At 39.5% G+C, this 13,699-nt stretch overlaps 1 protein-coding gene across 1 annotated transcript in view; it reads right to left on the reverse strand.

Annotated features, from left to right (window-relative positions):
• Positions 1 to 13,699, reverse strand: part of CFAP74 (cilia and flagella associated protein 74) — a 331,535-nt gene that overhangs the window by 107,532 nt on the left and 210,304 nt on the right. Inside the window, 4 exon segments of the mRNA XM_053690359.1 lie at positions 585 to 861; positions 2,175 to 2,308; positions 10,628 to 10,801; positions 12,018 to 12,105. Coding sequence (XP_053546334.1) covers positions 585 to 861; positions 2,175 to 2,308; positions 10,628 to 10,801; positions 12,018 to 12,105 — 673 coding nt within the window.

Raw genomic sequence — 13,699 nt, forward strand, 5'->3', positions numbered from 1 at the left:
GGGCCCCTCAACAGAGACTGGGCCCTGGGCAGCTGCCCCTTTTGCCCTGTGTTAAAAACGACCCTGCGTAGGATACTGCTGCACATCACTGATGAGGCCTCCAGAAGGCTGAAACAATTGTTTGGGTTGCCATGTTCCTCATTCAGATGATTGCCTGGTATTTCAGGGCTGGACTGTATTTTTTTAGGCAGGATAAAACTAATGTACTTCAGGAAAGATCTCCTCCATGAAAAGTACAGTGTGGTTAAAAGAAGCTGCTCGATGGTTGCGACAGCCAGGGAAAAGCTTCATAGCCATTGTTAGTTTGTGGTTAAACGTTTCTCTTTCAGTGTATAAGCTTCTACTTCATAATTGTTTGGCCAATAAACATGTTTAAATGCTGCATTTTCATATGGATGATGGAACATTTTGTAGTACAATGTCCTTTAAATTTTGAAAAAAAAATCCCCAATTTTAAAAATGCTATAAATTAAATATACAAAGTTATCATATATAGTTGTATTTTCAATGCATTTATTTAAACACCATTTGCCACCTAACAATTTTTACTTTAACTGGCAACAATCTAATCAGAATAATTTTACCTCCCCTGGCAAAACAGTCCCAACTGAAGGGGAGATGGTGATAGGACAATCTTCTGGCATATGGAACTCAAAAGATGTTGGTCCAACTGGAGCAATGTCAGACTTGCCAATCCTTGGGACAGCATGTGTAAACTCATTGCGACTGGTGTGCGAGTTTTTAACGTGCAACGTTGCAGTGGATGCGTCATTTAAAGCTGTTGCAGGAAACTGTACCAAGGAGTGAGATAACTCAAGGGGTGGATGGACACCGATGGCTTTGCAAGCGACCTTGAATATTCTGAGGACATAAAACAAATTATCAATGCTGAGTAGAAAACATGAAGTAAAATCAACAATGAAAATCTGTTCTATTGCACTTGATGGGTTTTCAGTAACATTCCTTAAAAGGTGTAAACAAAGGATCCTGTTCAAATCCACTAGAAGAGCACTGCATTGTATCACATGACTTTTCAGTGTTCTAAAAACAATTTGAGACCAATCCAATCTATTCAAAAATAACCAAATACCATTACCACATGGTTTTTACAGTGGCTTTGCATTACAAAAACTTCACAAATACTTTGTAGTAAAATAATTCTGCAGCAATATTACAATATATCAAAAATACTTTACGTCTCTTTTCACCAGATTTTTGGACTTTTTATTGGTGTAGTCGTTACCTTTTTGAACAGCATATTTTGGCTTCATTCAGTTCATTTAATAATAAACAAAATAGTTTCCATGTTTATTAATACGTCAATAAAATATATGTCAAATCATACTCTTAAACTCTGAAACTTGTAAACAACAAAAATAATCATAATGTCCATTTACTACTGTGTTCGGTTACAAAATAATGATACAATTACATAAAATTATACAAAATTATTAATTGCACATTTTAAAAGGACACTAAACACCAATTAGAACTAAATTCATAAAAATAATTTGGTAACTTTCTAAAAGGACATAAAAGTGCAATAAAAAAACAATAATGTGATCCAGCAATGCAATTTTAGGACCTAGACGAACACACCTGGTGAGCCAATGAAAAGAGGCATATATTCTCTGTATCTTATATTTACTTGGGTCTCAAGCAAGATCTCTCTCTGTTTAATAATATTGATGTCAAGCACTTTTCTTGGATAGCAACATACTCAATGGATATCTGTATATTGTTCCATTTAGGGCAAGATTACAAGTGGAGTGCTAAATGGGCAAATTTGCCATTATAATTGGCTGGTTATTGCTACCGCAAGCTCAAGCTTGCCTCCTAAATTAAGTGTTTTAAAATTAAAAAAATTTGCATTTTTTATAAAATAACTGCACAAAGTAGTTAGAAGGGGCTAAAGTGAGGGGAAGTGGCCTTTACATAGCAGTCTATGGAGACTTTGTTTAAACTGTTAATATATATGTGTATGTTTATATACATTTATATTTATGTGTTAAAATGTGTATATACACATTTAAACTTGTGAAGGCGTAATTTTGTGCTCCACTCGTAATATGACCCTTAGTTGGGTACTTGATATTTCTATTTCTAATAATTATTATTTTGCTAAAAACATTTTCACAGTTACCATTATTCTGAATAGCCTAGTTATATTTTACCTGTTAATAGCAGACTTGCAGGTGAGTTCAAAATGATATTCTTTTGCCTTTTCAGCTCTGAATATAATATCAATCTTCACTGTCTCCAGAGGAAGTAAAGTTCCAAAGCCATCGTTGGGCTGAATGTCCACATACTACTCCAAACAATGAGAAATTGAATAAGTATATAGTACACAGAATTAGAAAATGTGAATCACAAACCCTGATCTGAAACTAATAGTTATTAAAAGCAATCAAAGCAATTAAAACACAACTCCAGTTCTATTACTATAATGGATCATATAATTTTTTTTTTTTCTGTTCTCCCCAGAGAGGATGAAGCGCATCTGACACACTTAAAGGGACAGTGAAAATTGTTGAAAATGTTGCATAATTTTGTACTATGTGCATATTTATGTGATATAAGGATAGCCTTTCATATGAAAACATTTTTCAAAATACCTAACTTGAAGGCAAAAACTATACTTACCTTGCGAGCGAAGCCATGCTCTTTGGTGTGGAATTTTTTTTAACGAGCGCATCACGAGCCGACGGTCTAATCACAGTGTGCACAATCGCACTACTAAACTACTTGCAGTGCATTCCCAAGCTAGGTAAAGCAGCCAACAGCTTTACTTAGTGCAGGAGTGCGCTACTTATTTTTGAATAGCGATATCGGGCACACTGTGATTAGTGAGACCGCACAACATCCAAGTTATGCAAAAGACATTCCTTATGAGAAGAAGGATTAGGACAAAGATAAGGATCAACAAGTTCCTGATTAATGTTTCAATCCGATACCACCTTATGGAGGAACCCCAATTTAGTACGAAGGACCGCCTTATAGCATGAAAAATAAGGTAGGGGGGAATCACACTGCAGAGCTGAAAGCTCAGACACTCTGCTAGTGGAGGAAATGGCAACAAGAAACAAAACTTTCCAGGATAACAGTTTTATATCAACCACATGCATAGGCTCAAACGGAGCCTGCTGCAAAACTTTGAGAACTAAATTAAGGCTCCACGGGGGAGCAACAGGTTAAACACAGGCCTGATTCTAACCAGGGCCTGTACAAAGGCTTGAACATCTGGAAGGTCTGCCAGACGTTTGTGCAAAAGGATTGATAACGCAGAAATGTGACCCTTTAGAGTACTGACCGATAAACCCTTCTCCAGTCCATCCTGAATAAAAGACAAAATCCAAGGAATCCTCACCCGGCTCCAGGAGAACCCCTTAGATTCACAGCAAGAAAGATATTTATGCCATATCTTATGGTAAATTCTGCGAGCAACCATTTTTCGAGTCTGAATCATTGTTTCAATGACCATTTCAGAAAAACCACGTTTAGACAGAACTAGGCGTTCAATCTTCAAGCAGTTAGCTTCAGAGAATCTAGGTTTGGATGGAGGAAAGGACCCTGAAGTAGAAGGTCCTTCCTCTGAGGTAACCTCCAAGGAGGTAGAGATGACATCCTTACCAGATCCGCAAATCATATCCTGCAAGGCCATGCAGGAGCTATTTGGATCACTGATGCTCTCTCCTGTTTGATACGAGCAATGACTTGTGGAAGGAGAGCAAACAGAGGAAACAGATAAGCCAGAGAAAACCTCCAAGGAACCGCTAGAGCATCTATCAGAAGAGCCTGAGGATCTCTTGACCTTGAACCATACTTTGGAACCTTGGCGTTGTGGCAGGACGCCATCAGATCCAACTCTGGTACTCCCCCACTTGAGGGATATCTGAGAAAACACTTCCAGATGTAGAGCCCACTCCCGGGATGAAAGGTCTGTCTGCTCAGAAAATCTGCCTCCCAGTTGTCCACTCCTGGAATGTGGATGGCAGATAGGAGACAATTGTGGGCTTCCACCCACTGCAGAAAGCGAGTCACCTCCTACATGGCTAAGGAACTCCGAGTCCCTCCCTGGTGGTTGATGTAAGCCACTGAGGTGATATTGTTCGATTGGAATCTGATAAACCGGACCAACGACAGTTGAGGCCACGCTGATAGGGCATTGAACAAAGTTCTCAACTCCAAGATATTTATGGGAAGACCACAGGTCTTCCCGAGACAAAAGGCCCTGAGCCTTTAGAGGGCAACAAACAGCTCCCCAGCCCGACAGGCTGACGTCCGTAGTCACAATTTCCCCGGAAGATCACAGAAAGCAATTACCCCCAGACAGATGTTCCTGTGACACCCACCACGAGAGTTAGAGGATCCAGATTTATCCTCTGAGATAAATCCAAATGATCTCCGTTCATTTGACGGAGCATACAAAGCAGCAGCGGTTGTAGATGGAACCGAGCAAAAGGAACGATGTCCATGAATGCCACCGTCAGACCAATCAACTCCATGCATTGGGCCACAAATGGACGAAAGGCAGACTGGAGAGAAAGGCAGGAAGCAAGAATCTTGTCTTTTCTGACCTCCGTCAGAACAATCTTCATGGACAGGGAATCTATTATAGTCCCTAAGAAACACACTTTGGTATATGGAATAAAATAACTTTTCTCCAACTTTACCTTCCACCCATGGGAACGAAGAAAAGACAACAGCATCTCTTTATGAGATTGGGCTAGATGAAAAGATGACGCCTGAACCAAGATGTCGTCTAGATAAGGTGCTACAGCAATTCCCTGAGATCTGAGCCCCCAGAACTTTTGTGAATATTCTGGGAGCCGTGGGCAGACTAAATGGAAGTGCAACCAATTGGAAGTGTTTGTCCAGAAATGCAAACCTCAGATACTGATGGTGTTCCCTGTAAATGGGAACATGCAGGTATGCGTCTTTCAGGTCTATGGTCGTCATAAACTGACCTTCCTGTACCAAAGGAAGAATGGAACGAATAGTTTCCATCTTGAAGGACGGAACCCTGAGGAATTTGTTGTGACACTTGAGGTCTAGAATGGGCCGAAAAGTTCCCTCCTTTTTCGGAACCACAAATAGATTTAAATAAAATCCTAGACCCTGTTCTGCTAGAGGAACAGGAACAATAACTCACAGAGAGTATAGGTCTTTCACACAGTTTAAGAAGGCCTCCTTTATTTGGTTTGAGAATAGTCTTGACAGGAGAAATCTGCCCCTTGGAGGTCAAAACTTGAATCCCATTCTGTAACCCTGGGATACTATGTCCACCGCCCAAGGGTCTGGGACATTGCGTATCTAGGCTTGACGAAAAAGAGAAAGCCTGCCCACCACCTGATCCACACTGGAATCGGGGGTGGAACCTTCATGCTTATTTAGAGTCAGCAGAGGGCTTCTTGTTTTGTTTTCCTTTGTTCCAGGGCTGGTTGGATTTCCAAGAAGATCTGGGTTGATCTGGTTTAGAAGAGGAAGAGGAGGACTTTTGTCCCTTAAAGTAATGAAAGGAACGAAAATTAGAGGTCGAACGGCCACTAGGTCTATTTTTCTTGTCCTGAGGTAGAAAAGATCCCTTTCCACCTGTAATCTCTGAAATGATCTCTGCCAAACCAGGTCCAAACAGAGTCTTTCCCTTTTAAGGTAAAGCCAAAAGCTTGGCCTTAGAAGAGACATCAGCCGACCAAGATTTTAATCACAGAGCCCTGCAAGCTAGACATCTTAGCTCCCAGACGAATTATCTGCATATTGGCATCACCAATAAAGGTATTGTCCAATTTGAGAGCTTTGAACCCATCTTGGATCTCCTCTACTGTAGTTTCCTGAGTAATAAGATCAGACAATGCATTGCACCAATAGGATGCAGCTTCTGCAACAGTAGCAATACTCGCTGCTGGTTGCCACTATAACCCTTGTTGGATATACATCTTTTCTTTTTTTTTTCTTTTTTTTTTTTATTGAGGAACTGCATAATACAAATAGCAATCATAAATATAAAAGTACATTGGTGATAGTCAGGTGTTATATAATAAACAGATAAACAATCAATGTAAGAAAGGTCCTCTTTTTCTTTTTTCTTTCCCCTTTATCCCTCTTGAAAACACTGCAAATGATGTAATAAGACAATGGGGATTATAATTTCTGCCCCAGATACTACAATTTAGGCCGCTCTTGGACCTAACATTTAAGTTAAAGTTATGACAGGGGACATTATATATCATAATAAAGAAAGCAGTGACAACAATAGTAAAGGAAACAAACAAAAAATAACAAACAAAGAAAAATAAGACAGACACACAGAGAGTTAGACATTAAAGAAAAAAGGCATGGATTAAACCTTCACATAGCATTCTTAAAAAAGATATGAGCTGCCAGCTCTATATTTTGTGATTTATAAAGGGATAATACATCACCAGATATGTCAAGGAGATTATTGCTCCATATATTCCAACTCTGACCACTGTCCCTTTAATAATACTTAATAACCAATTACAACAACCGCGTTTGCGTTATATATGGGTAACGTATATTCCACAAGAAGGGTTGGAGATTAAATGTTGTTATCTACATGCCTATACATATAATCCAGTATGATTTGGAGCCCTCTTCATTTTATTAAAAGTAAAGTATATCCTGCCTCGCCCCTAGCCTCGGCCGCAGGCCACCGAGAGAGTACAAGCTATGACGTGTTGTGGGCACGTACAATGTTGTCCCAGGGTCTGCTTTTATTGACTAAAATGTTCCACCGGGGGCCCCCCCACGTACCCCCAGTAAAAACAGATAAATCAGTAAGGTAAGATTAGGACATTAACAATGTCTGCAGAGCTAGCGTCAGTTACATGGTGACATGAATAGCTAAGTTAACGTAGTAGTATCATGATACAATCTTGTGGGGTCCTGTAATATACCATGGCTGCCAATTAAATTATAAAGTAAACATAAACCTGTTAATAAACAAATAACAGAAATATAAGTAACAGTATAACTGGTTTAAATATTGGTATTTTATGAACTGGAATTCTAAATTATATTTAGCCCCAAGGCTTTGTTTACCCATTTGGGATTACCCCAACAGAATCGCATAAGTCTTTAAGCAGGACATTAGAAGAATGACTCCGGGAAAAAGAGAAAGTTTTTTGCATAGTCCCATGTTTGTGCACTATATGGCGATAAAACTGCCTTGTTTGGGATGCATCTGAGGATTGGTGGTGCAGGTCATACATATCAGGCATGGTCTCCAATGTGGGGAGCGATTTCAACTCAGCTGTGGCTTCCCGGGGGCCCCCCCAGAAACCACCCTCAACCCCCGCTAATAGATTGTGTATCTTCATCCACTGGAGCCTGCTTAATTTACCGGATAAGTCCAAAGTCTCATACTTTGTTGAACACTTCTGCTCCGTTGTTATTGCGTGTGAACCATTTGCTATCTTCAGTGTCGGCATGACCTGTCGCTGTTCACGAGGTATTATACTTTCTGAGGACTCCTCTTGTTTGCTGGATGTGTTTAGAGAGAACACTTCAGTGTTATCAGCAGATGTGAAGCGTTTCATTAGTATGTCAAACGGAGCGTTGTCAATTAGTTGCTGGCACAATAATTCAAATTTGCGCCATCGTGCTTGAAAGTTATCACATGTGTCCATCTCTCCCAAGGTAGCCATCTTTACTACACAGTGTTAACTCCCGTATGTTGTGTTGCTTCAAGTTGTAGAGAGGCAATTATGCAAAAGATAAGTGATTCAGGTTACTCAATGTGTTAGCGCTGAAAAAAGTCAATAAGGCAGATACCTGCTGCCAGCACTGAAAACCCGGTGGAGCCGGGGGAGGTCGTTACCTATAAGTAGGCCGCCGCCTTAGGTCTTGATCGCCCGAACTATAGCTCTGATATCATGAAAACAGCTTACAAGGAATACGATATAGCCACCTTAACTCCTGTGACTTTTATATATTGAAATATACAAATGATTTAGTTGTTAAGTACTCTTAAATCGGCGGATTGTAGAGAATTCCACCAGAGCTCCTAGTAGATGCGTCCCATCAGGTACGCTGCTCGGACACGCCCCCGGATATACATCTTTTCTAAGTAAGCCTCTAGCTTCTTGTCCATTGGGTCCTTAAAAGAGCAACTATCCGCTATAGGAATGGTAGTTCTCTTGGCAAGAGTAGAAATATCCCCATTCTACTTTAGGGACCGTGTGCCATGAGTCACGAATAGTCAGCAACAGGAAACATCTTCTTAAAAACAGGGGAAGGGGAAAAAGGAACCCCTGTTTTATCCCATTCCTGAGTAATAATATCAGACATTTCCTTGGGACAGGAAAAACTTCCTAAGAAGATGGGGAATCATAGACTCTATCCAATTTAGAAAACTTTGTGGGGTTGACAGCAACCAAAGGTTCAGAGTCGTCTAAAGTAGCTAGGACCTCCTTCAATAGCAACCGGAGATGTTCAAGCTTAAATCTAAAATTAACCTCTTCAGATTCTGAAGATTTCTCTGCTAAAGTGTCAGAATCTGAGATCTCACCTTCAGAAGCTACTGAATTATTCTCCTCATCAGACATCTGAGTAAGAGTGCTAATGATGCATTCCTAGAGTCAGAAGCCTTAGTATCAGGCAAATGTTTAGAATTTTTTTACACTTACCCAATGCAGGGAAAAAGCCGCAGTTACTGCAGAAGAAACCTGAGCAGCAAAATTCACAGGGGGATGAGAGGACACAGAAGGTACAGTATTAGAAACAACTAATGCTTGGGATGTTTGAGGAAAAAGCTGAGGCATGTCACGCACAGCATTATCCTGAGAGACACTTGGCTCAGAAGGGAGTAACTGGTCTTTAAATTTAAGAGTTTTTGATAAGCATGAGGAACAAAATTGCAATTTGAACATCTAAACATAATAAACATTTGTCCATAGACAAGGGTTGATCTAATTCTGAATCCATTACTGTAGACAGCCACAGAAAGTAGATCCCAGAAAAAAATAAAATAATTTCAACTTAATACAAATAAGAGTTTTATAAAATTATTAACACATGAAACCACCTCAGATAGCCTGAGGCTCCTGCCGTACAGGAGCAAACACCCCACTAGTAAAAGGAAGGCAGACTCCACTGACGATACAGACAACTCTTCACAAATACTGAATAAACCATCCATTAGCATGAGAGAAGGATTCTATACAGATTTGTGATGCAAGGAAACTCCTACGCACTCCAGACTCACTGAGCTCCATTCCGATATAGCGGATGTGTGGGCGTCACGTAAGCGATAAGGAAAAATAACTACGCCACTCAAAGCGCACGAAATAGCGAGGAAAACGGCTAAAATTAAGACAGTTACAAAAATCTCTCTAAAAATTGTCTAAATATGCTCAACTTGAATCCTATTCAAATCCATGCCAATGATAAAGGTATTGCTTAAAAATAAAAAAACGCTAAGCAAACCTTCTAAAATCCCCTGCATAGTACTGCTTATATGCTGTCACCTCCATGCATTCCAGCAATTAAAGCTACAATCTCCCAGCCAAAGTGAAAGTCTCTTATGTCATCAATAAGCACTTTATAAAACATATCTGTCCAATAAACGTATCCTTAACTGAAAAAAAAAAAAAACTTGTCCCAAAAAAATGGATCCATAATTAACCTCATAAGTGCTGGTGTCCTTCGATACCTAGAAGGCAAGGCACTTACCTTAGATCCTGCAGGACAGATGCTGTTCCTTAGGTTTGGCAGGTACTATCCCTGTCAAGGACCTGTAGGAAATAAAGAACAGAGTAACTAACTCTGGCTTTGAGAAAAGGGGTAGCAAAGTGTTAAAGGTAAAGCAAAGACTTCCTCGCCGCCTTTTAACTGCTAAAAGCCACCACTACTCTTACTAAAGAGACTGACGTAGACTCAGCTAGACCCCAATACTTGCTTGCAGGGAAGAGTACCCATAAAAGGATTAAAATGTTCAGACACCAACTTTGCACAACCTCCATTGACAGAGGCAAAGAGAATGAATGGGGGTTATGGGAGTTGAATATCCCACTAGTAATTAGAATGACGTTTTGGACTCTCCGAGGTATATATGTGTGTGTGTGTGTGTGTGTGTGTGTGTGTGTATATATATATATATATATATATATATATATATATATATATATATATATATATAAATATATACACATATATACTATATATATATATATATATATATATATCACACACACACATATATGTGTGTGTATATATATGTATGTATGTGTGCAGTGTTTGACCTTCAATACAAAACCATAGTAACAGTAATTAAAGAACTCTACTGCTGGAGGGGAAGTTTAGTGTACCTTCAGCACATGAGAGATAACTGACATAAGTTTTTTTTAGCCCCCCCCCCCCCCCACCACCATAGGAGTCATGCAGATGTTAACTCACCCGAGAATTTTGATCAAAAACAATAAAATATTAGTTTCAACTTTTAAAGAGAGAAAAGTGCTATTGATTTAACTCTTATGATGTAAGTGCACTATAGATCTAATATTTTGCGCTACACTTGTAATCTAGCCCAAATATAGTGTATGTTTCTGTAATGTGAGGTTGATACGTGTGTAGATATAAAGACAAGGATAAAAAATAATTGTCTTACCTCTGGAATCCCCACAAAACCAAACTCTTGAGGAAGGATTGATTTATTTGTTAATTGAATAGGAGTTAAAACAGCTTCAAATATTGTACAGTATCCAAAATCTACATCAACTGGGTTGATTTCCAGATCAGACGTGGTAATGACAGCATGAACAGTGAAAGGGACAGGTCGAGCCTTGATATGGAAAGGAATAAAGAATTATTTTATTGAGATTACTAACCCTTACATTACACTATAATGTTGCAGATCGTTAATGTAGTATTATAATTGTTAAGTTGGTGACGTCATCTTGATAAACTATAAAAAAATGAAAATAGAAAAGGATAGTTTTTTGGACATTGGCACAATTATTTTTGTTACAGCCTCTCTGATTGGTTCATAGGGTGCCGGCATAAATGAAGCAGGGGCCCACTGACTCCTTTAACATGCACTATAACATGGCTTTCTAACGGTCTGTCTGTGCGCTTAAAGGGATATGAAACCCAACATTTATCTTTCGTGATTCAGAAGATACCATTTTAAACAACTTTTCCATTTGACTTCTATTATCAAAATGTCTTAATTTTCTTGGTATGCATTGTTGAAAGGGCAGCAATGCACTACTGGGAACTAACTAATCACAATGGGGCGACCCAATGACAAGAGGCATATACTGTATGTGGAGCCACTAATCAGCAACTAGTTTCCAGTAGTGCATTGTTGCTTCTGAGTAGGGCTGCACGATTAATTGCTATTTTAAATCGCCACGATTTCAAATCGCGGGAGTATGCGATTTTTTTTATATAAAAACGTGTTCTGTTTGTGATCTCAGTAGCAGCCGATCAATCTATGTCTAAAAGCAGAGCCCATGCAGGAAGTGGAGGGAAAGTCACTTACTTATATTTCCCCCTAGGGATGTCTGCAGTCTGAAACTTAGGGTATGTACTATGGCTGCACGATTAATCGCATGATGCGATTAATCACGATTTGAAATCGTGGCAGTATGCGATTTTTTTTATTACAAAAATAAATCATCAATGCAGTACAGTCAGTCACATGGGAGGATTTTCTTTTAATAAAAAAAAAATCGCATACTCCCGCGATTTGAAATCGCGATTAATCGCATCATGCGATTAATCGTGCAGCCCTACTTCTGTGCCTACCTAGGTATGCTTTGCAACAAAAGGATACCAAGAGAACAAAACAAATTAGATAATAGAAGTAAATTGGATAGTTGCTTATAATTACATGCTCTATCTGAATCACGACAGTTTAAGGATCTGAAAGTTTGATGTACTGTATATACATATCTAGTTGGTCCTTTACCAGTTAGATTCGATAATAAAATGGCTCCTGAATTTAAAAAAGAATTTAAACAGCACTTATTGACGGGAGTTCCAAATGCACTAACCTGATCAGCCACAGACACCATCATTGGCACCTCCAATACTCCAGTGATATTATCAAAATATGGACCGGCATCTTGTGAAAGTGAAATTCTGGGGGGAGGGGGAAAAACAGTAGTGCTAATGTTTTATCTTAAAACAATTTGGAACAGAAGGGATTTCACAAATGACATCTTTATAGAAATTCTTTTTTGCACGTCTTTTTTTAAGACAGATTGATTCGAATAGAAATATGGTGTATAACCACAGGTTTTATTCTTCTAAAGAAAACAGAATTTATGTTTACCTGATAAATTTCTTTCTCCAACGATGTGTCCGGTCCACGGCGTCATCCTTACTTGTGGGATATTCTCTTCCCCAACAGGAAATGGCAAAGAGCCCAGCAAAGCTGGTCACATGATCCCTCCTAGGCTCCGCCTACCCCAGTCATTCGACCGACGTTAAGGAGGAATAATAGCATAGGAGAAACCATATGGTACCGTGGTGACTGTAGTTAAAGAAAATAAATTATCAGACCTGATTAAAAAAACCAGGGCGGGCCGTGGACCGGACACACCGTTGGAGAAAGAAATTTATCAGGTATACATAAATTCTGTTTTCTCCAACATAGGTGTGTCCGGTCCACGGCGTCATCCTTACTTGTGGGAACCAATACCAAAGCTTTAGGACACGGATGAAGGGAGGGAGCAAATCAGGTCACCTAAATGGAAGGCACCACGGCTTGCAAAACCTTTCTCCCAAAAATAGCCTCAGAAGAAGCAAAAGTATCAAACTTGTAAAATTTGGTAAAAGTGTGCAGTGAAGACCAAGTCGCTGCCCTACATATCTGATCAACAGAAGCCTCGTTCTTGAAGGCCCATGTGGAAGCCACAGCCCTAGTGGAATGAGCCGTGATTCTTTCGGGAGGCTGCCGTCCGGCAGTCTCGTAAGCCAATCTGATGATGCTTTTAATCCAAAAAGAGAGAGAGGTAGAAGTTGCTTTTTGACCTCTCCTTTTACCTGAATAAACAACAAACAGGGAAGATGTTTGTCTAAAATCCTTTGTAGCATCTAAATAGAATTTTAGAGCGCGAACAACATCCAAATTGTGCAACAAGCGTTCCTTCTTTGAAACTGGTTTCGGACACAGAGAAGGTACGATAATCTCCTGGTTAATGTTTTTGTTAGAAACAACTTTTGGAAGAAAACCAGGTTTAGTACGTAAAACCACCTTATCTGCATGGAACACCAGATAAGGAGGAGAACACTGCAGAGCAGATAATTCTGAAACTCTTCTAGCAGAAGAAATTGCAACTAAAAACAAAACTTTCCAAGATAATAACTTAATATCAACGGAATGTAAGGGTTCAAACGGAACCCCCTGAAGAACTGAAAGAACTAAATTGAGACTCCAAGGAGGAGTCAAAGGTTTGTAAACAGGCTTGATTCTAACCAGAGCCTGAACAAAGGCTTGAACATCTGGCACAGCTGCCAGTTTTTTGTGAAGTAACACCGACAAGGCAGAAATCTGTCCCTTCAGGGAACTTGCCGATAATCCTTTTTCCAATCCTTCTTGAAGGAAGGATAGAATCCTAGGAATCTTAACCTTGTCCCAAGGGAATCCTTTAGATTCACACCAACAGATATATTTTTTCCAAATTTTGTGGTAAATCTTTCTAGTTACAGGCTTTCTGGCCTGAACAAGAGT

This window comes from Bombina bombina, chromosome 8 (assembly GCF_027579735.1).
Source record: "Bombina bombina isolate aBomBom1 chromosome 8, aBomBom1.pri, whole genome shotgun sequence".
NCBI lineage: Eukaryota > Metazoa > Chordata > Amphibia > Anura > Bombinatoridae > Bombina > Bombina bombina.